This window comes from Pseudorca crassidens, chromosome 17 (genome assembly GCF_039906515.1).
Source record: "Pseudorca crassidens isolate mPseCra1 chromosome 17, mPseCra1.hap1, whole genome shotgun sequence".
Classification (NCBI taxonomy): Eukaryota; Metazoa; Chordata; class Mammalia; order Artiodactyla; family Delphinidae; genus Pseudorca; species Pseudorca crassidens.
This window is the reverse complement of record NC_090312.1, coordinates 33,706,527-33,730,927: the sequence shown is the minus strand read 5'-3', so window position 1 is coordinate 33,730,927 and position 24,401 is coordinate 33,706,527. Positions and strand designations below refer to the sequence as shown.

The 24,401-nt window shown below is 36.6% G+C and overlaps 1 protein-coding gene across 50 annotated transcripts in view; it reads left to right on the top strand.

Annotated features, from left to right (window-relative positions):
* The window catches only part of RIMS2 (regulating synaptic membrane exocytosis 2), a 572,125-nt gene that overhangs the window by 525,220 nt on the left and 22,504 nt on the right, over window positions 1-24,401 (top strand). Inside the window, exon 1 of one of the 50 annotated variants that reach the window (XM_067711560.1) lies at window positions 20,126-20,589. The exons of the other annotated variants lie outside the window; for them this stretch is intronic. Within the exon in view, the coding sequence (XP_067567661.1) occupies window positions 20,448-20,589 (142 nt within the window). The 5' untranslated portion in view covers window positions 20,126-20,447. Of the gene's footprint in view, window positions 1-20,125; window positions 20,590-24,401 lie in introns of those variants that run through there. 50 annotated transcript variants of the gene reach the window in all.

The following is a 24,401-nucleotide window of genomic DNA, read 5'->3' as shown; positions in this document are numbered from 1 at the left end:
AATTGAGCTCAAGACCAATATAGAAAGAGGTTTGGAAGGAAATGTATTGAAAGTAACACATGATTAAAAGCCAGAAGAGATTATTTAGAAGCTTTAGCAGTTCCAAAGAAACTATTGTCTAAGTGCAAATTATCTTGCATTAATTAGTATTTCACCCTAAAATATTTGACTATTTCTAATCTGTTAATAGTAAGCAATCAAATGGTACAATGCAGACTTGTTAGTTTAGAGCTGATCAGCAGAGCCCTATGGCAGAATTCTATTTAAGTAAATTATCTTATGTCCTGAAAAATAAGTTCATTTCCCAAGAAGAGCAGTTATCCTAGAAAAATGTTCATTCCCAGAAGAATTAAGTCTAATGAAAATTTTCACTGTAATATGTATGAACAAAAAAATGTAGTTTTACTGTAAAAGAGAAGCTAGGATGCTAAAGCAATTAAAAGATCCTTCGTTTGGGAAGTTTATTCATAGGTAAGAGTTCTTTCAATTGCAGGCAGTAGTGAATGGGCATTTATGAATTCTGGTGGAAAAATCAAGGATCAACAGTATCTGCACTGAAAGAATAGATAGGGTCATTTGTTCCATACTGTATATATCTCTTTGGCAGTACATAATTTGGTTCTAAGTGAAATACGTTGTAAATGCATACTTTGTGAAACTGTAGGTCAAATGCTATTCTGAATCATGTTGTAATGTTACATTACATGCTGAAGGAAAACTCACTGAGAGCTTTTGTGACTCAGACATTCCAATATAAGAGAGCATAATAATCCTATTTCGATAGGAAAATTAGAATATGCACACTTTAAATTTTAAAAGAGAAAAGCATTTCTTGCCATTTGAACAGTAGTATCTCTTTATCTTGCTAACAAAAAAAAGCTGAAGATAAAAATCTTTATTCTCTCCATTTTAAATGTAGAACCTAATACAAAAGGGGTTCAGCCAGTGCCACATGTGAGTATCATTGAAAACAGAATTGCTGCTCTATCTGCTTCACTTGAATGAAACCTAAGAACTTACCTTTCTTGAGATGAAACCTGGAATTTACACTGAAAAGATCCGTGTGAAATTTTTTTTCAAGATCTTAAGTTCAGCTTTTCGTTTTCTTTCTGTTAGCATGGGTCAGCCAATGTAAAATTGTGCATTCATTCATTCCTTCAACAAATATTCCTTGAATACCTACTGTGTGCAAGCATAGTACCAGGTACTGAGGATACAGCAGTGAATGAGACAGACACATGGTACCCATCATCATGTGAATTAAGACCTGGCTGTAGAGACATTTAACCTATAATCACACTGTGGAGTGGTTGAAAGGAGTTAGCACAAGGAAACACTTAGGGAAACAGGGTGAAGAGGGGTCACACAGGTCCACACTGAGAGAAGAGTTTCTCTCTCCATCTGTCTCTTCCTTTCTCTCTGCTTCTGTCTCCCTCTTTACTGAATCCCCTTTAATCCCTATTTTCCTCCCTCCATCTGTTAAGATGGTTATTTTAATATGTTTAATGTGTACCTTCAGTATATCTGTGTGCTCTTATAAAATGTGCATTATTGTTTTATGTATACATATATGTGTTTGTGCATTTTAAAGTTACATTCCCTTTTTATTTTTCTTATTGAGCATTTTGTTTTCAGAGCATCTGTGTGTACATTTATTCCTATATTTCTAACTGCTGTGTAGTATGCTCCATGGTATGCATTTACCACATTTTTCCTCTCTGTTCTTCCAATGCTGGACATCCAGATAGACTCCAACTCCTGCCACCACAAATAACACTGAGATGAATATCCTCATTTATGTCTCCTTATGAGCCTGGGTGAGAATTTCTTTTACATATATCTATATATACCCAGAACTAGATTTATCAAGCTGTTCAGTGTGTGTTTAATTAATTTGGCCAAGTTCTGTCAGCCTTTCACCAGATCTCCTGCTCTAGTCTACTATCCAAACAGCAGTGCGTAAGAGTCTCTATATCCCAGCATCCATGCCAGCAATTGGCATTACTTCCTAATTTTTAATATCTAATACAAGTATTTCTGATCATATGAGGGATAATTAGCATGAGTGATATTAGCAATGAGTGATTTCTCATTGTTGTATTAACTTGCTTTTCTCTAATAACTAATAAGTTAGAAATACCCATCAATCTTTTTGTTTGCTCTTATGTGAATTGCCTGTTTCTAACTTGCTCATTTTTTTTTGGTGGGGACTGCTATCTTCATCATTTTGGTTTTCAACAGTTTCTGATATTAATTCATTCTTTGGTTTGAGATATTACAGAAAATGTTTCCAAATCTATCATCTGGAAGGTTTTTTTTTTCATTATGAACATGGTGGGGTAAAATCTGGAAGAATCCAGAATCCCTCAAACTAGACTCTTAACCATTAGGTAGTGTAGGCATAGTGCCTAGACCCTGTGAGGATCTTTAAATGGTCTTTCTCACAGTAGCTGCAATATTTTCCAGACTGCTTAGAGTAAATTCCCATAGAAAACATCAATATTATGAGAGTTTTCTTTTTTCAATGTTACCAAAATGCTCCTATATTCCACTTTTGTATTTGATTCTTTGTTGCATATGATTACTCTGTAACCTTCAGATGCTGTGACTCCAAAATTCATCTTTTGGAGGAAACAAGCTTTCTGCCAATAGTTTACCAGAATGATGAGCATTTAAGATTTCAGAGTTTACAAATGTTATTGTGCATTATTTATACTGTATGATCATATAATTTTTTAAATTTTCATAGTTTTGTAATCAATGATAATTTTTTTCTCAAAAACATCTTAATGTCAAGACTAAATGTAAAAAGAAATCAAACAAAGTGTGTTTTGAGCTATTACTACATATAAAATACTATGTTAGACATAGAGTAAGGGCATGAGGGTGAATGGAAATAAATTCAAATAAATAAAATATAACAGTGTTACTCTTAAAGTTCAGTTGGACATATTCACTCATTCATTAGCAAAAATCATTTATTGAATGTCTATTACATGGCACAAAAAGTTTCCTGTCATAGGTATTCAATAAGTACTTGAATGAATGAATGAATGAATGAACATAATTATGACATAGCTTTTAATACTGTGTAGTAGAGACAGACTCCAGATACTGTGGAATCTCAGAGAAGGAGCATTTACTTCCTCAGGAGATTAGAACTTGTTCCCTGGAAGATACCTGAACATATAAGTTGAAAATGTCTAGGTAAAGAGAAAAGGAGGGAGGAAGGCATTCCAGGTATCCCACCTTCAAATACATGTGGGAGGTAAGTAGTAGCCCGGAAGGTGCATGGCAGCTCACACAATCCAGTATTGCTAGAGCTGGGAGTGAGAGGCAGGAAGAAGCAAGAGAGAAAGAAGGATAGTAGGCATGCCTTTTAGGCCAAGAGAAGGAAAACCACTGCAAAATTTTTAAGCATAGCAATGTGACATGGGCTAACTTGCTATTTAAATAGATCATCTGGGGCTTCCCTGGTGGCGCAATGGTTGAGAGTTCTCCTGCCGATGCAGGGGCCACGCTCCGCAACGGGAGAGGCCACAACAGTGAGTGGCCCGCGTACTGCAAAAAAAAAAAAAAAGATCATCTGGCTTCATGAAAAATAGATTGAAAAGTACTTGGATTAAAGATAGAGCAACAAATTAGGAGTCTTATATAACAGAAGTGAGAGGTTGTGGGGCCTTGAACTTGGGATGAAGAAGAATCAGTTTCATAGATATTTAGAAGGTGTGAATTAGGACTTGATGATCGATTAGATATGGATGGGGGTGTGAAGAAGAGGGAGAAGTCAAAAATGACCCCAGTTTTCTGCCTGAGGGACTGAGTGAATGAATGGTACTGTCACTTGCTAAGAGAGGGAGTACAGAATTAGGAGCAAGTTTGGCAGAGGATGAGGCATTTGGGGATATTTTGAGAGGTTTATATCTCTAGAACTTTCAACTAAAGATGTACAGTAGGCAGTTGAAAAAGAAAAGTTCAGTAATAATGCAGGTAGACTATGATAAGTACCCAAAGAGCGAACGAGATAAAGGGATTTCAGAGTAGGAAGGCATCACTATGGGCCAGGGGATTCAGAGAGCTGGTGGGATGAAACTGAATCTTGAAGGACAGGCACTGTATATAAGCAGGGATGCAGGAGAGCATTCTGACCAGCACGCATTCGTGTCTGTAACAGGCTCTGTATTTACAAGGCCCCTGGGACCTTGAATTCATAAGCCTAGGATTGGGAGGAAGGAAAGTTGAACTGGATGGTGATGGAGATGCTATAGAGCAGGACCCTCTTCCTTAGCGTCCTGACTCACAGTCTGAAGTGTGCTGTAAAGAGAGACGTGATGAAACTGGGACCCACTTGAAAGGAAGTGGGGAGGGGCAAGGTGACAAGAGAAACTGCCTAGAAGTGGCAATATTCAGAGTCAGACTAGAAGCTCTATCAGTGATGCTGACGGTCTAGAGGCTGAGGGTATGAGGAATCCAATAGCTTCCAGCTCCAGGATAAAGGAAGAGTCAGGGTTGCACTTAGCTCTGGCGCAGCAGACAGGAGGCTTTGGACAAGAAGACGAATTCCCCACCCTAATAATGGGCTCACGTGAAAGAAAATAAGAAATGTGAAGCAAAAAGGTGCGTGGGGGGCAGTGAATAGAGTAGCAAAGTTTGATTAAAGCTGTATGTGTTTGAAAAGTAGGAGTGACATTGGAAAGTTCTTTTTGTCTGAAGCCCTGAATTCCAAGATGGGTGGAATAGATTTTGTGCTCTCAACTCGCTGAAGGTTTGTTTGTTATTTTTCTTAGAAAGAGACTTGATAATAAATCTATTCTACGAAAATGTACCTGGCAAAAATGTCCAGAATAGATTAAAAGGGAGGGACTGGAGGCAGGAATGCCAATGAGTGGGTTGTGAAAGAATCCAGACACCAATAAAGAAGTCTGGGGCCAGGGCATGGGGACTGGAAGCTGAAAAGAAGAAATATTTATCATATCAGTTTGTAAATCCGGGTTGGTACCAGCATCAGTAGTTATTTTTATCTTAAAACTATGCCAATGTGCACTGAAACGAAGTTTTAATCCTAGCATAAGAATTGATCTTTGAAATAATTTCAAGAACATAATTAGATATATTTGCTTTGTCCGTGTGTGTGTGTGTCTGTGTGTGTGTGAATGACATAGGTTTAGGATCATAAATACATACTTAAATTTATGGGAATTTAAAACTGCTAGGTGGATCAGTGCATTCCAACACTAATTTAGTAACGACACTTCAGTTTTCTATATTCTTTCAGAACTATCACAAAATTTTCAAAATATTCACAAAATAAACTTTAACTCACTTCAGTTTGATATGTGGCATTAACGATGTCTAGGAGAAGGAGATGGTCATGAAAGCAAATGAACAATTTGAGGGGTATAAGAATTCAGCATCACAGGTTTAAATGATGATATTGGATTAAGACAAACTAGAAATACAAGATTTTACATTTCTATTATATTTAATTAGGTAGAAAATGACACAGTTAATTTTTAATGTATTCAGTGTTTAAAAAATTAGCTTGGCTTCTAGTACTGAACACTTCATATGATGAAAGTAAGAAACATATGTTTACTTTTGATTTGCTTCCTGATAAGTGGAGGTAATAAAAGATGTGTTCAGGGCATCCATTTACTTTGCTGAATTGGGTAAGTTAGAACTGCATTCGGTAGAGCCTTTTAAATATCAAAAAACATGTAATTGTAAGTAATGTTTTGGAATGCTAATGCAGAAAAATCAATTTCAAGAACCACATCCACGATAATAGTAGTCAGATGATTCATTCACATTCACCACAGAAGCTGGTATGAGCAGTTTTCATTTTAACCCTTTTCTTTAACAGAATAATGAAATGAGAATTTGAGTATGCCTGTTGGTAACGAACAGCTCCTTTATCAGAACTTATTTAGGTAAAATAGTGTCCTTAGAAGCAAATCAGTGAACTAGGCCCCGATCATGGTGGTAGGCTCTGGGAATGCAAATAATATCATCAATAAAGTACAATTTCTGCACTTAAGAAACTTAGTCTTATGTATATAAAAATGTAGTGAAAAGTCTGGGGTTTTTCTGGCACGTGTGTTTTTTTAAGAGACTATGTAAATAATTTACCTTTTTTTAAACTGGAAACATAATATCCACCATTGGCATAGAAACACCAGCTGTTAAAACAGCAAAAGTAATTAGAAAATACCATTTGATTTATGGAAATTCACTTTACAGCTAAACTTTTATGATACAAAAAGACCTGGTTTATTGGGAAATCAAAATTGTACAGGGTGTTTAAAAAAAATCAGAATAGATCTAAATATGCTAAGTAAACTTCTTAAACTTTTAGGGAAAAAAATGAAAGCTTTTGAAAGCACTGTAAAGAGAAAGATTATAGGGGACTTAATCTATCCCAAAGGATAGGCAGCTAGGGCTGCCATAATAAAATACTACCGACTGCATGGCTTAAACAACAGACATTATTTTCTCGCAGTTCTGGAGGCTGGAGGTCCTTTCTCCTTGACTTGTAGAGGGCACCCTCTTGCTGCCTGTTCACATGGTTTTTTCTTGGTGCACACACATCCCTGGTGTCAGTTTGTGTGCCCAAATTTCTTCTTATGAGAACACCAGTCACATTGGATTAGGTTTGAACGCTTCATACAGCTTCATTTTAACTTAATCACTTCTTTAAATACCTTATCTCCAAATGCAATCACATGCTGACATGCTAGGGGTTGGGACTTCGACACATGAATTTTGAGAGAACACAATTCAGCCATAACACCTGTGAAGTGGCATTATATATAAGAGATACGAATCACGATACATTTTCTTCAATTTACTAGGACCAAGGATGGAATGAAATGTAAAGGGTTGTGTCTCTAAGACTTCCATGACCCTGGAAGTACAGGAGGTTAGGAAGCATCTTTCCAAATATTTAGGAGAGAAGTATAATTGATTGACTTCATGTAAAGTTGTACTTATAGACAGAAATTATACCAGTATATTCTCAAGACATTTTCAGATCTTAAAGTTATTGTCATTCTTCCTAATCCCCCAAATACAAAATGATTTATCAGGCCTAGAAACTACAAAAAATTTGTGGTAGTAACACACAATATAATTATCCAGTTCTTTTACCAGAAACAAATTAATTTTGAGAATAGAAAGTTACATATAATTTTTAATACCACAAAATTTCATTATGTAATGTATGTCTATTATTATATTCAAAAAAGAATTACATTAGAAAAGATGTGTGAGAGGGTTTTTTTAAATAGTAAATTTCTTAAACTGTTATCATGTCTCATAAATATATTATGACCCAAATGCAGAAACCTATTTAAATGATCAGGTGGGCTCAGCACTTCCCTGGCAGTCCAGTGGTTAAGACTCTGCACTTCCAATGCACGGGACACGGGTTCAATCCCTGGTCCGGGATCTAAGATACCATGCCACAAGGCGTGGTCAAAAAAAAAAATAATAAAATAAATAAAATAAATGATCAGATGGGCTCTAAGTTAAGAGAGCAACTTAGGACCATATAAAACCAATTGAATTTTCAACACAAGTTTTAAAAGTTATTTTTCATGCAACTAGAAGCTATAATTTTAAAAATTACACTATATGAAATGATTGAAAGAATTCATCCACTAGGAACTACTTCTGAAGCATTCAGTTCAAACTTTGCCTTTTTGCTTTGATGATTTATGTAGAGAATGGCTATAGCTACTTCTCACTGAGTAAGGGAAGAGGCAAAACCAATAGTTTGAATATTTTAAATTGACACTTTCCACATCTTCAAAGTTGTTCTACAGTCAATGTGGCAGGAGTAGTCGATGCAGCAAGACCCTCCGCCTTCCACTCCACCCACGTGAAAATGCTAGATAAAACATAGCAAAATCATTTGGGGACATAAATTTATCCTGAATCCATCTGGCCACTTGAATAAAATAAAATCTGTGAGCAGTTATTCACATGTGGACTTACATTAAAATATAAATAAATGTACTGTACAGTATTCCACATTGTGGACCTGTTTATGTACGTATACAATGTTAGGGGAAATTCTGAACTTCTGTAAATGCATGTGACACTTTAATAATCTTTGTGATGTTCACATCATAGTCATGAAGTAATGCAAACTACCTGATAAACTTATGTCCTGAAAGTGGAATGAATCACCTTGAGGTGGCTGCTTTGTCAGGCTTGGTTTAATCAAGAACCTGTCTTGTCCAACGTAATGCTGTTAGGTTAATGTGTAATATTTGTGTGTGGTGTTCTCCCTCTGCCTCAAAGGAGTGTTTCACAGAGGCTGGTGTTAAATTTCTTATATAGTATTAATGAAATTTGAATATGTTAAAAATATATGCACAGATAATTCTTTAACATACGAATGCCTGTCTGAAAAGCGGGCCCCAACCCCTCAACCTCCACCTGTAGAACACCTCTAGAACACCTGATTTTTAAAAGAAATTATTTGGCCTTTGTTCATTTTTAGAGGACAGAGAAAAGCTGTAACAGAGCTGGTTCTCAGGAGAACTGAGCTCAGAGAAAAATCTCAGGAGAGCCTTGTTTATATGTGAGAAAATGTACCAGTTCTTCCCTAAATTTGCCTAGGTATTTTTAAAAATCACTTAGCACTGCCTGAAATTTCACCAATTAGTTAAGGATATTGTTTGAAAATGAAAATATGTCTGAAAGATGAATCCATTTCACCAGTTCATGTTAATCTTAAAACCGGCCTGAAGGTAGCAGTGCTTCAAGCGTAGAAGTCTTAATTGGAAGAGGAGAAATATGGAGCTGATGATTTGGAATTTCTGAGCTTCACGCTCACTGTTAAATGAGATCATTCTCACAACAACCTACAAGGTCATTACTATTATTATGTCCCATTTACAGATGAGAAAACTGAGGCACAGAGTGTTTAAGTAGTTGCCCAAGGTCATACAGCTAGGAAGTGGAAGAGCTAGGATATATATCCAAGCCTAATTCCATAGTTCACACCATTAACCACTGTGCAAATAGTTATGTAGATGGTATCAAATAATATAATAATATTATTAAATTATGAAATGTTAACTAATAATAATATACAATATTTGACAGCCTGTATCATGGTTCTGAGGTTCTGAGCCTACCACCACTGTTTTTCATCGTAAGAATGTGATACTTTCTCATCAGTAATAGCAGCTCACTGCATAAATGAGTCACAGGTTCTTCAGGGAAGCAGGTGTTAAGTTTTAAAGCCCTCTTGTAGCAAGTGATTGTTGTGTTAAATAATCTCCAAGTTGAGATACAGCTGTGAAGGATTCCTGGCCAGAGATGCAGTACCTTTCATGAGACCTGGAAAAACACGTTTGGTAGGAATTGACTAACCTTTACATAGTTCTCTTTAAACTGCAATATGAGAAGCAAGGAGGAAAGGATCTATTTAAAATTGCAGAATACTTTCTGTAGTGGATATCACTATGGCAAAACAAGAAAAACCACAATGGAGAAAGATGCTCAGTGATTTTTAGAGTAAATAAGAGAAACTGGACACCACACAGAAGTCTTAATGGGTAATAAGGAAATCCATTTAATATGAAGAAGTAAATATAATCTTAGAGGGAGGTCATGCTGTGTGTTTGTGTTTTATGTAATTGCAGTGATAGCAGGGTAGTAACATGATCCCATATATATTTTTAAAAGATAATTCTGGCTGCTTTATGAATAATATCTTGAGGGTAAGAGTGAAAGCAGCTTGGAATAGGGTTAGAGAAATGGATAGATATGAGATCTATTTTAGAAGTAGAATCAATAGAGTCTGATGATGATTGGATGAGAGAGGCATACAGTATGGGAAAATAAGGAATAAAAGAGGTTGTTCAAATTCCTGGTTTGAGCAACCATTTGGCTGATGATGTCATTTATTAAGAGAAAAGATAAGAAAAGAAGTAGATTTCTGTGGGAAAGAAATCAAGAGTGTAGTTTGAGAGGTCTGTGAGATATTCTGGTGGTGATGTCAAATAGATGGTTATCAGCTCTGAAACTCAAATAAGAGGTCTGCACTCAATAATAAATTTGAGTGAATTCAAATGGTTTTTAAAACTGGAAATGGAGCTGATCATATAGGGGGAAAGTATAATGAGAGAAGGTGGTCCAGGTTGTGTTAAAGATGTTAACGGTAGAAATTTGATAGAAGAGATGAAGTCAGCCACAGGGGTTGATGAAGAGATGCCGAGAAATGGGAGGAAAACTCTAAGAATGTGATCCAATGGAAGTCAAGAGAAGATAATGCTTTCAGACCAGAGAGTGGTCAACTCTGTAGAATGCTGCTCAGGGAGCCAGTAAGATGAGGACTTGAAAGTCCCACTGGACATGACAACATGGTGGTCATTTTGGACCTTCTAAAGAGCAGATTTATTTTCAATTTATTATATTTTTGTTGGTTTATTCTTTCTGAGTCATTTTATGCCTCTACAATTTAATGCCTCTCTGAGTGTGTGTGTAATAACCAAAGTAATTTTTCTTCAGATTTCCCCTTTAGTTCTATTTTCCTGTTGAATACTGTGCTTTTCCAAACTTGTATTTTAGAAATGTTAGTCCTATAATTTTTAAAATTAATGTCTCATGATCTTGAAAGTGTGGCATTATTATAATCCAAACAGGAATACTTAAGCTGTCTTTGTTTTGCTTTGGTGCTCATATTTTAAATGCTTTTGAGCTGCATACACATGTTCCAAATACATGCTAGTGCACATTATCTCTTTATTTTTAATTACATAGCATTACTTGATCTGTTTCCTTAGCTTTTCTCTATTTATCAGTTGAAATAGTAATAAATGAGTAAAAGTAATAGATTTAATCGATGGTCAGTTAATTAGTAAATGATACAGTTTACTACTTCTGCTGCTTAGCACTGTGCATGGACATGGTGGCATTCAGTAAATATTTATTTAATATTGTTCAATAACAAATGTTTGGATGGTCAATTAGTTCTACTAGGCTAACAATCAGTTGTCTTTGTTAAACACTTTCAGTAGATTACCTTTTGATAGGAATATATTCATTGACCCTTTACATATATTTTTTGTGAACAATTTTTCAATGTGCAGAAATGTAAAAAAGGTTTAAACCCATAGTTTAACTGTCTAGGCTTCATCAGATCCTATCACTAATGGATGTGTAACCTTTTATCTTCCTTATACTTTAGCACGTAAGAAATGGGGAATAGCACTGACAGGTTACATAGAGATGTTTTAGACATGAATGTAGAGATTTTGAAAAAATACTTGAGAGAAAGTCATTGTATAAAACAAAAGTATTATGCATTAGACTGACATAATATCTAAAAACATGGGAAAAACTAAACCACGGGAAATAAATGTCAGAAGCTGAGCGTTTGGAACTGTATGTGGAGTTTTCAGTAGACCAATGTAATTGTTTTCTGTTTCTTGGACTGTCCCTTAAAATTGGAATAAATTATTTTCAATTGTAGTAGAAGATGTTAGTAAGCTCAAGGAGTGTGTAAGGGCTTGCTCCCTCTAGAATGACTCTGAAAGAATGAATTCTAATAGGTGTTTAACGTGAAACATTAAAATTCTAAGCAGTGGTCCACAAATGCAAGACAAACAATGAATGGAGGCCGGTACAGATAAGAAATTTACAGGAGAAGTTTTTTTTTTTGCGGTATGCGGGCCTTTCACTGTTGTGGCCTCTCCCGTTGCGGAGCACAGGTTCCGGACGCGCAGGCTCAGCGGCCATGGCTCACGGGCCCAGCCGCTCCGCGGCATGTGGGATCTTCCCAGACCGGGGCACGAACCCGTGTCCCCTCCATTGGCAGGCGGACTCTTAACCACTGCGCCACCAGGGAAGCCCAGGAAAAGTTTTTATAGAGATTCTTATAATATTGTTGACATAACTGTCAATACTTGTTTCGTTGGCATTATTTTTTTAAAACTGGCACACACACAGAACATTATAGAAAATATAATTTGGAGAATTTTTCTTATAGTTATTGTGATCATTATAGTGAGAAATCCATGTTGATAATAGATTCTCATAGAGTTATTTAGTCTCCAGTGCTGTTTTACATTTTTCTTAATGGACTCCACTATGGAAAAAAACTATGATCTTCCTCACAAAAACTTGTATTAAAAGGAGTATTGTAATGTATGGACACAAAGAGGAACTTCAGTTATAGGGGGACATTTCCATCCCATCATCTAGGTCAAAAGTTCAACCACAGAGTGGTGTAAGCAAAGGAGACATGGTGGTTTGGTAAATCCGGGGTAATCACGGGATCCGAGTAATAATGAACGAGGTTGAGAGTAAAGTTGGGATAAGACTGTGGATGGAGGTGGGACTCAGATCTAAGAGTAAGGAGGTGAGTGGAGCTCTAGTTCTGCAAGGATGGGGGCAAACTGTGTCTTACAAGGTTGACAAGGGGCTTGTTCACTCGTGCTATGACTTCTCATTGACTCCTGAACTCTAGTGCTCTCTGACAAGCACCTTCTAAGTGGCTGTAGAAACCAGAAAACGTACCCTTTGTCAGCTGATCTTAGCCTATAATCTGAAGTTGAGAATAAAAATGAATTATTTTAATAAATGAAATTAGAAATAGAACCAAAAATGTTACATTGGTTTAAAATTGCAGTCACCTTGAATTGTGATAAAATATGTAACAATTACATTTTTTAAGGTCACTGTCCTTGTAAAGTGTCTTTCAGTGTTTATTCAGTTGCAGTACAAGATTTATTAAGATATAAAGTTTGTATTTTTGCCTCACCCAGAGAACCCCTGAAATGCTGCCTTCATAGTGTGAAATACACTATTATTTGAAATGAAATTAATAGTTTATAACAGTGAGTTGTGAAGCAATGACTTTCTTCTAGATGTTAGATCAAATGCCAGATAATCACAAAAAAATAAGTAACAGAACCAAAAATAAAGGAACTCAGAAATTCTACACCACAGTTTTTCTCTGTCCAAATGCTGGCTACACTGCAAATAAACATTTCTGGAAAAGCTTTTTGAATGGTGTGGCCAAATTTAAGTATGTATATATATACAGTTGCATATTTAGTTATTTTTTAGGCTGTGAATCAAGACTTCTGGCTCCTCCCTAAATGTCTTTTCCCAGTTTGGTGTCAAGTATGGGAAAGGAGGCTGGGATTTGAAACACTACTCTGTTAGGCTGAGTTGCAGAAGGAGTTGCCAAGCAGAAGAATCCAAGTTATAAAGCAGTGGTCGGGGAGAAGCATTACAGAATATCCCCATAACTAGAACACATACTGATTTGCCTTTTTATAATTACTTGCGTTTCTTAGAGATTTTTTTGTATGACACCACAAATTTACCTCTTACTGAGACTGTTTTCTCTGGGAAATAAACCTCTGTCTTCTTAGACCTGAGCTTCTCATCTTATTGTGGGAGGATACATAAAGCATATTAGATGGAACCATTTTGAATTGAATTTTAGGAGGGAAACATGTTTAATCTGTATTGCTGTTTCCTATTATGAAGTTTCATATCAACACGACAGATGAACTGTTACTTTAAAGGCGTCTTTAACACAGAGTACCTTAAGTGGGTGTCAGCTGATAATGAGTTGCTTTGTTTGGTTCCTAAGTCGGCCACTTTGCACACAATCTTAACTGTTTACCAAAGGTACTGAGCTCTGAATAGAACTTCCTTCAGTCAGCAATTCACTTATGCCCAATCTAGGTGATGTTTGACCTGGATCTGTATACCATGAATGTTTTTCCTGGGCTTTTTATTTTTGCAATATACTATTTAAAATCCTGCAATTTTTAATGCTTTGAGAGAATCCTCATTCTTTTTTACTGCCTTTGATTTTTAACAACTTTAAATAACTTTGTTATAAATTTTATGCCTTGATATATAATGAAAAATAATTAAGGTGCCTGCAATTTAAAAGTCAGCCAGACAATTAAGCCAAATTTCTGTGAAAAATGTTGTTTTCTATTTTTATATCAGCATGGTATCAAGCAGTTTAAACAGTGTATAACCATTTATATACAACAAACATATGATTCAGTTAAACTAAATGGTAATCAGAAGTCTTTTATGCTGTGTATGTTGAAGTGAATACATGAAGCTTTAGCCAGTAAAGAAAAAGAAGAAACAGTGACAAGTAGGAATTAGACTTAATTGTAATTAAGAGAATCCCTCTATTTTCCATGCAAACCTAATATTATTCTCATCACACTGTGGTGTAAGGAATAAATGAGTAATGAGTAAATGAGTAGTGAATGAATAAATTAATAATGAATGAATAAAGCAGTTTAAATGAACGCACTTTTTATAACTATTGTATAGTTACTGGCATTGGTACCTGAAATGTATATCTAATTTTTAAACCTTGCTGTGTATTTGGGCAGAATGTTTACACTCACAAAATTGTGATGCTATTGATCTCATAGTGATATGAGAAGTTGCTAGGTGATGTTCATCTAGAATCCCAAGGCATTTATAAATAGAAGAGATGTTTCTTCTTTTCTCTCAAATGTTTGAGAATGTTACTATGAAGACTGTGTAAATTTATCACAAAGCCAGAGCACTGGCTGGAATAGTGGAAGAGAATATTGGAGCCGGAAGTTTCTCAAACTTGGAAACCATCCTTGCCATGATCACTGTCCTAAAGGACTCTGAGAGTTGGGTTTTTTAATTTAATTTTTATTTATTATTATTTATTTTTATTTTATTTTTATTTTATATTGGAGCCTAGTTGATTTACAATGTTGTGTTAGTTTCAGGTGTACAGCAAAGTGATTCAGTTATACATATACATATATATCTATTCTTTTCAAATTCTTGTCCCATATAGGTTATTTCAGAGTATTGACTAGAGTTCGCTGAGCTATACAATAGGTCCTTGTTGACTATCTATTTTATATAATAGTATGTATAGGTTAATCCTAACCTCCTAATTTATCCCTCCCCCAACCTTTCCCCTTTGATAACACTGAATTGGTTTTCTAAGTCCATGAGTCTGTTTCTGTTTTGTAAATAAGTTCATTTGTATCACTTTTTAGATTCCACATATAACTGATATCATATGATATTTATCTTTCTCTGTCTGACTTACTTCACTTAGTATGATAATCTCTAGGTCCATCCATGCTGCTGCAAATGGCATTATTTCATTCTTTTTTATGGCTGAGCAATATTCCATTGTGTATATGTACCACATCTATCCATTCCTCTGTCAATGGACATTTAGGTCGCTCCTATGTCTTGGCTATTGTAAATAGTGCTGCAATGAACATTGGGGTGCATATATCTTTGAATTATGGTTTTCTCCAAATATATGCCCAGGAGTGGGATTGCTGGGTCATATGGTAGCTCTATTTTTAGTTTTTTAAGGAACCTCCAGACTGTTCTCCGTAGTGGCTGCACCAATTTACATTGCCACTAACAGTGTTGGAGGGTTCCCTTTCTCCACACCCTCTCCAGCATTTATTACTTGTAGACTTTTTGACGATGGCCATTCTGACTGGTGTGAGGTAGTGATACCTCACTGTAGTTTTGATTTGCATTTCTCTAATATTTAGCAATGCTGATCATCTTTTCATGTGCTTTTTGGCCATCTGTATGTCTTCTTTAGAGAAGTGTCTATTTAGATCTTCTGCCTATTTTTTGATTGTGTTGTTTGGTTTTTTGATATTGAACTGCATGAGCTGTTTGTATATTTTGGAGATTAATCCCTTGTTGGTCACATTGTTTGCAAGTATTTTGAGAGTTGGTTTTGAATAAAACAAACCAAAATATATCCACAAATATTTCTATTTAGTATAGAATTATTTGCTGTAGGGCGGAATAATCCAAAGTGGCAAAGGTAATTGACATCAATTGTGAAGACTGAGGTAGAGGTGAATTCCTATATTATCAAGAGCAAATGTGTATCAAGAAGAAAGAGGTTAATTCAGTCTGCAGTGTGGCTTTATAGCCTATCCTGAGCAATTCCTATCTCTTTTAGCAACCAGCCATTTCTGGGTTGACTGGATACACTAAATAGTGACAATGGAGTAGCAATAAGAGTCCTTTTTCTATCTCTTTTTTGCATATCCACTTCTAGGCCTTATTATTTGTTTGTTCCAATACTTCCCAAAAGGACTTACTTCGTCTTTCCTTCTCTTTATTAGTAGTAGTTTGCATTCTCATCATCATCACCTACATCATTTCTAGCATAGAAAAGGGCAAGGCTGCCAAAGGCATGAGTATGTTCCCAGCTGAACTAATCCATGGTCTAGACACTACGTAACTACTTCACAAAATAACCTTTTTATGCATTCACATCAGTGACCAAGCCTCTATTTCAAGAATAAACTAATTTAACATACTTTAAAATTTTGGTGATTTACTTTGGCGAGGAAACTATTACAAAAACTGATACATAAATGACATGTAACTTTCTAGCCCTGTTAAGAATTGATGAACTGAAATACATATATGGCTATGTAATATTAATATGTTTTGATTAAAAGGGCAAATATGGATTTAACATTGGTATATAGTTAGAATAAACATTATGGCTTTTAAATATATTTTTTCAATATTTATTTTATTTTGAACCAAATAATTTACTACATAGTTCATATTATATCTATCATCTATGTTTTGCATGTGTTTCATCTGTGCTTATGTATATGGTATGAGACACCTGTGATACAGTGTATAGGGCACTGAACCTGAAATCAGAAAATCAGTGGCTCTGCCACTTTCTAATTAAACAAGTCATTTAATATTATTGAGTCTTTATTAGCTCATCTGTAAAGAAGAAATAATGATGACACTCTCAGGATTGATGTAAGAATTAAGTGGCATAATTGGTGTGATATGTTTCATATTCATCAAATAGAATGCTATGATTTTTTAATGCAAGTTATATCAATCTATATATCTTTTCTTCAAAAATATGATTTTCCTGTACAGTAGTGGAATCTTGTTTCAAGGCCAGAATTTGCATTTAGAAAGCGATTAGTATGTATATTTGTGAGTCACTTTTTCTGATTATTTTGGATGAGTAAGAAAGTTATAAATATAAATAATTTGAATACTAGACTATAATTGTTCTGGAATTACACTGTGTTTTATATAATGAAACTATATAGTAGCCCATCATTTGAAAACTACATCCAAAGCCATTTGAATGTACTTTCTGGTATGGAGGAAATGACATTTCCTATCTTTTATCAGTAGTTTCTTTTTTATATAAAATTTTAAATTCCTTTAGGGTTGGTAGTTCATGTATCAGAATGGGATAAGGAATAGTAAATCAACTTTTAAAATATATGTAAACCAGAAATATTATTTATATAATATTTATTATATAGGAAAACAATTGAGCATAGGACCAAAAACAGTGGAATTTTATGTTTTCTCAGTAAATTCAGTATATTCCACAGGTTATCATTCAAGACTAGAAGTCTCTTGGCCATTACTGTGGTTTGTCTCTCTGATACCTGTGTGCCAATAGTCTTCTTTTTCTTTGAAGCTTTCTTCCCTGAAATAAGGTGATTTTCCTCTTTAGTACTTCCTGTTTCTCTTTGTGTCATTATTTTATCACTTATCTATAACTCTCAAATCCCAGCTCTAGGAAAAAATATCAAAAAGCTTCCCAGGACAACTTTGTTCTGAAACTGCAAGAGAGAAGTGATGCTCATGAAGAAACAGATGCATCTGGGCTATTCCAGACTAACCTCTTCCTGGTGCATAAAGTCAGGTTATTAACATAGAGAAGGCAGGGCCCAAGCAACTTGAGTGTGACCGCTGATTGAGTTCTCAGATTCCCTGTCCCCATGCAGTCACTAGTAGAAACCCAAGATAATTCCCTTCCTAAGTGACTTTCAACTATCATTATGATGTCCCTGGGTGCCAAAATCAAACTTTTCCACCCTTGACCAATTTATTTTCCTAGGATTTTCCCACTTAGTCCCTCTTCCTTGAAACGTTTCTCTTGATCACAACTTAGTACACACATGTGAACATACACAGACACGCAGGGGTGCATACATATTCATGAAACAATACTGCAATTGATACAATAACTACACGGGCTACACTCTAATATTTTATTTCATTTTATTTTTTAGAATGCTGATCATACTAATGATAAGTTATTTTCGTGACTCACTAAAAATTTGTGACCCACAGTTATAAAAAATACATCAGATGACTTAGATGACTTACAATAGTCTTTTCAGTTTCCAAAATTCTATGATTCTCTTTATTCTTAGAATGAAAGTTTCATTTAATGAAAACATTTCTATTCTCTGAATAAAAGCAATATGGTATGAAAAATTACTCATAGAGTTCCTGGTTTTATCAGTGTCTATTGAAATGCGGGTATTTTAGGAAGGTGAATAATGAATAGGAAATTGAACTAAGAATTGTAGGAATATTAATGAGAAATGACAAAAGCCTATCAGAAAAACAGAAGCGAGAAACGTGGATGATCCTAAGTCTAAGCAACCAAAAGCTGTTATTATGTTAGAGCACTCTTATTCGAAAGTTTCCTAATTTTTAGAAAGATTTGGGAGGATTATTACTTGAGTGCGTTGTTTTGTACTTCCTAAATTGTGATGTGCTATGGCCAAAGCTGTTAACATACCTAGAAGGCTCTGTGTGATCTGTCCCCTTCTCTGCCTCTTATCTCTCTGACCTCCTTTCCTTCCTACTCACTCCACTCCAGCTACCCTGGCCTCTTTGCTGTTCCAGGGACACACCAGGACATCATATCTTAGGGCCTTTGCACTGCAGGCTCTCTTTGCCTCAAACTAACTCTCTTCCTCACATATCCGAATGGCTTACTTCCTCAACTTCTTCATACATCTATTCAGATGTTGCCTTGTCAATGATACCTACCCTGACAGCTCTTGTTTAAATCGCAGACTGTCCCATACCCCTTAACTTTATTTTTTGCCCTTTTCATTTATCTCCCTTTTAACACTATATAATTTACTGATTTACTGTGTCTTTCTCCCCCTACTAGAATGTAAGTTCCATGAGAGCAGAGATTTTTATCTGCTTTGATCACTATATGTCCTAGGTGTTTACAAAGGTACCTGACATACACTGGGAGCTCAATTACTATTAATTGAATGAATATTTGTATTTCCCAGTACATCAAGCAAAGAACTTGTTCATATATAGTACTCAGTAAATATTTATTGTATGAAAGAACCATTTTAGATTGTATAATTTACATTTTACAGAACACTTTTGAAATCCCCTAAAACACACAGCCAACAATCAAGCTATGACATGGTTAAGACTGGAATCATTGTGCCCTACCTTCCCACCTGCCTAGATAGGGAAATTGAGAGGTCTAGTGACTTGTCTAAAGTTACAAAAAGTAGGACAGTCTTCTGACTTATGCTAAAATAGACTTACGGTTGCTTTATGTTCTGGGATAGAGATTTGCAGTTTGCAGAATGTGATGCTATTTCACTTATAAACTGTTTTGTTTGTGGTATGTCTGTGTTGCTTCCAAATTTATGTTAAGAGGATGTTACCTGTTATTTAGATGCTAAAGCCTTACAGTGTTCATTGTCATTCTTAGCAACAATAGGTAGCAGATTATCTAATCAGGAGGGAAAAAAAGCATTAAAAATTCACCAGATTAAAGCAAAATTGATAAACATCACAGTACTTTTTTAGTGTTGGTTCTTTTTCAGGCTCTTGATATTTTTTAAATCTTTTTTACCTTCCGTTGACTTTTTAATCTTTTTAAAAAAGAAGGTAAACGAGAACGCTTTAATTCTAGGTTTTCATGGGACCTGTTAAAAATTGGGGAGGCTTTGTTTTATGATTTGGAGAAAATTATTTCCTATCTATGCTTGAGGAACGTTAACAAATTTTAAGCGAGACTAAGTGACTACCAAAATTTGCCTGAGATAGTTCCCATCTGTGATGCCTAACGTATTGCGTCTCATTAACGACCATTCCCTGGTGTTAATCACGCGAGGAAAGGGAAAAAACGGAAACAGCAGGAGCTCCTCGGGGCTCAGAGTTGCCCAGAGCCTGAGGAGCGCGCTCCGGAGCTGCCAGCCCGCCTCCCCGTCCGGCTGCTGATTGGCGGGGACCTCAGCATCAGCAACATCCCCCTGCGAGGGGAGGGCGGCCAGACCGACTCGCAGCCGCAGCCTCCGGGCACCTCAGCTCCCTCCTGGCGAGACCTCGGACTTCCACAGCGAGCAGCCGCGTCCCCGCTCGCCACCGCCCGGATCCCCACCTCGTACCCCTCCCCAGAAGAGTGGAGGCCCCGGCAGCCAGGAAGGCCACGACTGGTCCGGACCGGGTTAGGGAGGCAGGGGCCAGTACCCCAGGGTCCCGCGGCAGCACCCCGGCCCCCGAAGCGCTGCGGTCGCCGCGCCTCAGCCGCCAAGACGCCTCGTATCTTGTACCGCGGGAAAAGCGGGTCTTCGTCCAAGATGGGCCGGCAGGGCTTGGGGGGCGCCGGCGCCGCGGGGCGCTCCATGCAGCGCTCCCAGAGCCGGAGCAGCCTCTCCGCCTCCTTCGAGGCGCTGGCCGGCTACTTTCCCTGCATGAACTCCCTGGAAGAGGAAGAAGGAGGTGAGCCTGTAGTTATTGTGTCTGTCTGTGTACATCTCGCATCTCGGAAAGTCGGTGGTTGGAGGGTTGACAGGGTTGGAGAACTCCAGGTAGCAGTGTCCCTACCCCCTCGTCTCTGGGGGACTGTGGAGCAGGAGACCCCCCAGAGCGCCAGCTGAGCCTAGGAGAAGTTCTGTTGATTGGTGATTTGGGGAACTCCACAGGCGCTGACTGGGAAGAGGCTTTCCTAATGAAGTTGAGTTAAACAGTGCTTGGCAGTTGGATGAGGATGGAGACAGGTGGGAGGCAAGGCGGCCCCGTTGGGTGCACCCAACTGTTTTGTTTTCGTTTACTCCCGCAGTCTTGGTATTCGCATATGATTTCGAGGACAGAAATAATCAAAACTTAAAGGGAAAAGCAGCAGCAAAACTTTGAAACAGGAATCCCCGCCTGTGAACACTTAAGGTCCAAATGAGGGGAAAGAGTGATACAATGGGCAGGTCAAAGGTTGATAGTACTAAAGGAGGCTGGTTTGTGCTGTGGGCCTTTGGAACTTCGTTGGCAGGCACACTTTGAATCTCACCATTGGTTGTTTGTCTCTGGTGTTTGAGTGATGTCATTATAATTAAGCTAATGAGAAAAACGGCAAAGGGGACTCAAACTTTTCACCAAGAGACTTCAAGTCCTTTATAAAGTTTTCAAAACATTACGTTTTCTTTGTGAAGAACTTTCCTATAAGATTTAACAACTAATGCTAAAAACATAATTTGTAAATCAAAGTAAGAATTGACTGCTAAATAATAGCATCCCAACGTTTGAAATGCTGTTTATTAATTTATTGATAAGCTAGTTGCAAACTGTGTTCATCTTTGCACGCACATATATCCAGAGTGGGTTGGTTATCATCATCATGTTACCTCTATTATTGTATATATCATTGTATAGAATAGGATTTATTTTGCTTTTATTCTGTGACAATCAATGACCTCTTGCTAGGAAATCTGTAGTGACCCCTGATTTAGAAGAAACTACCTGCTCTGAGAAGAGGTAGAAATATTTTTTTCCCCTATTTTTCCCAGTGGAAGGCAGGGAGGAGGAAGATGGCTGATTAATAATATGTCTGAAAAGTGTTCTTTAAGATAATTCACTAGTTAGTGCTATCCAGGTTTCTTCTAGCTTATTGTTGCAATATCAGTTTGCACTAGATCAGTACAGGTTTAATGGTAGGGTACTTCTCTATATAAATGTGACTTTTAATTTTCATACTAATCTTTTGCTGTTCTTGTTTGTACATTTACAGTTTGCTCGTTTTCTACTATTAAATGTTTAACATTTCAGGAAATGTAAGCAAGTCAAGATATTAGAAAATCAAATTGGGTAAATGAATGATCATAATTGTAGCTAAAACTTTCAGTATCAGCTATTATCCAGGCACTATTCTAAGAACCTGACATGCACTTAGTCTTTTAGGCCCATAACAACCTTACGAGACAGTGCTTTTATTATCTCCAGTTAACAAAGGAGGAAACTGAGGCAGAGAAATTCAGAAACTTGCTCAAGTTTCCCAAGATAGTAGGTAATAGAGTTAGCGTATGAACCCAGGCAGTCAACAACACAATCTGTGCACCCAACCCAAGCTATATTTATTATTTGCATATACTTGGCCACAGTCACATACCTAGTAAGTGGTGAAACTAGAACTCAAAGCCAGGTGTGCCTAAAAATACATATTTAGATAAAACACATTATTATACACTCATTTCTCAATTTTTAGTTTTTACACCAAGTCTTCAGCCCTGACTTTGCTTCAGTTGAACTACCATCATTCTTTCTTAAGTTGTAGCTAGAGTTAATTGGATTTACAAAATGCCATCCTAAAAGCCTTTTTGAGACAAGAAAAACTTACGTAAATGTGAAATTTTTTCAAAATTTAAAGTACATTGACTTAACCTTGGCTCATACAGACTAATCCCAAAGGAAATTCCTACATCTACACATGGGAAATTGGAACAGATTTCTGTCCTATAATATGGTTTCTTGAGTCGCCAAGACAAAATGAAGCCAAAGTAAGTAACTAGAGAGGAGGCATTCCCCATAAAATAGAGGTCTTTCCACTGGGGTGTAGTCATTTTACAGCCAAGAGAAGAAATCCTAACTTTCTTCTTTGATTTTGCTATACTCCTACCAAAAATCCTGAGATTTTTGAGGGTATTTCAACATACCCTGCAGAGTTATAAAAGTTAGAAATCACTGGCCTGGAGCAGTGCTTCTCTGCAATTATTTTCTCTTGAGACACCCACACAGGACACATAAAGTTCATGTGGATAACATACTCTCATAAGCTTACTCAGGACTATGTTATTATAGTCGTAACTGTGAAACCCATCCTAATTTATAAAGAAAACCCATCACAACATGATTGTCACACTGGTTGAGAACAGCTTTTCTAAAGAGAGCAGTGGTCTACCAACCAGTGTGATTTGACTGAAGTAACTGATCAGTTCAGTAAGTCAATCTCATTTTACAGCTTCTCTCTCTCACTCTCACACACTCTCTCTCTTTTTTTTTTTTTTTTTTGTCTTTTCAGATATAGTGCAATAGCTAACTAATCTCAAATGTACTCTGCCTTCCAGTTCCATATTCTCATTTTATTCTTGGACAGCACATCCAGGCATTACCATTCTACACAAGAAGTGCTGAGAAATTTATTTAGAGACCATATTCTTTTCACTCATTCATTCATTCATTCAGAAATATTTATTGAGGCTCTGAGATGTGTCAGTCGCTATGCTAGTCCCTGAATTAGCTGAATATGCTCCCTACCTTCTTAGAGCTCACAGTCTAATGGAGATAGATATTAATAGGAATAACTATGTAATTAAAACTGTGACAGGGCTTAGGAGGGTGAAGTACAGAGCGCAATAAGAGATGATACAAAAACCTAATTGAGGAGTTAGAGAAGGGTAGGTACCCTGAGACAGTGAGGGTTAAACAGTGATAGCTCTCATTGCCTCCTGCACACTTTTGAAAGCAATTTGCCCAGAGTCCACGGCCAGTAAGTGGGGGAGCTGAGATCAAAACCCATAATCTGGCTCCAAAGTTTAAAATCCCAACTACTCTGTGTATTGTTTCTTCGTTATTATACTGCATTTTCTTGTAATATGCTGTGTTTTGCAAATCAAGTACAATAATAATAGTTACCATTTATTGAGCACCTTCTCTGTGCTGTATACCTTTGATTTCATGAGGATTCTTCAAGGAGATTATCATTTTCATTTTATATATGCGAAAACTGAGATTTAGAGAAATTAAACAACTTGGCCACAGGTTATAATCTCAGTGGGGCTGACTTAAGCGAGGAGGAAAGGGACATTCGTATAAGCAAAATAAGTTAAGATTATTGACTGGTCTTTGTAGCATCTCTTTTGTTTGCTTGTAGTTCTTTTTTATTTTACTTTACTTTTTGTTCTTTATCTCGGGATATATTCCAGATAACTGTTCTCCAAATCTCTGGGTAGTTTTTTTTTTCAAGTAGAAGTAAGGATAATAGCACCTACATGTTCTTTAACTGTTTATAAATTATGTTTATTTATCATTGAGCCCTCTGAGATAAGTATTAGCTTCACTATATAAAGTACTTGGCCCCAACATTGAATCCACCTCCCTAATATAGAATATTACTGTATGTAGAATTTTTAAACATGACAGATAATTCTAAGAGAGAAGGAACCATTGAAATGGTTACCATTCTTAGCAGGAGGAGCAAGCCTCCCACCGACAGATCCAAGGGCGAATGGTATGGTCATATAATGTAGGGAAATTGCACACATCCT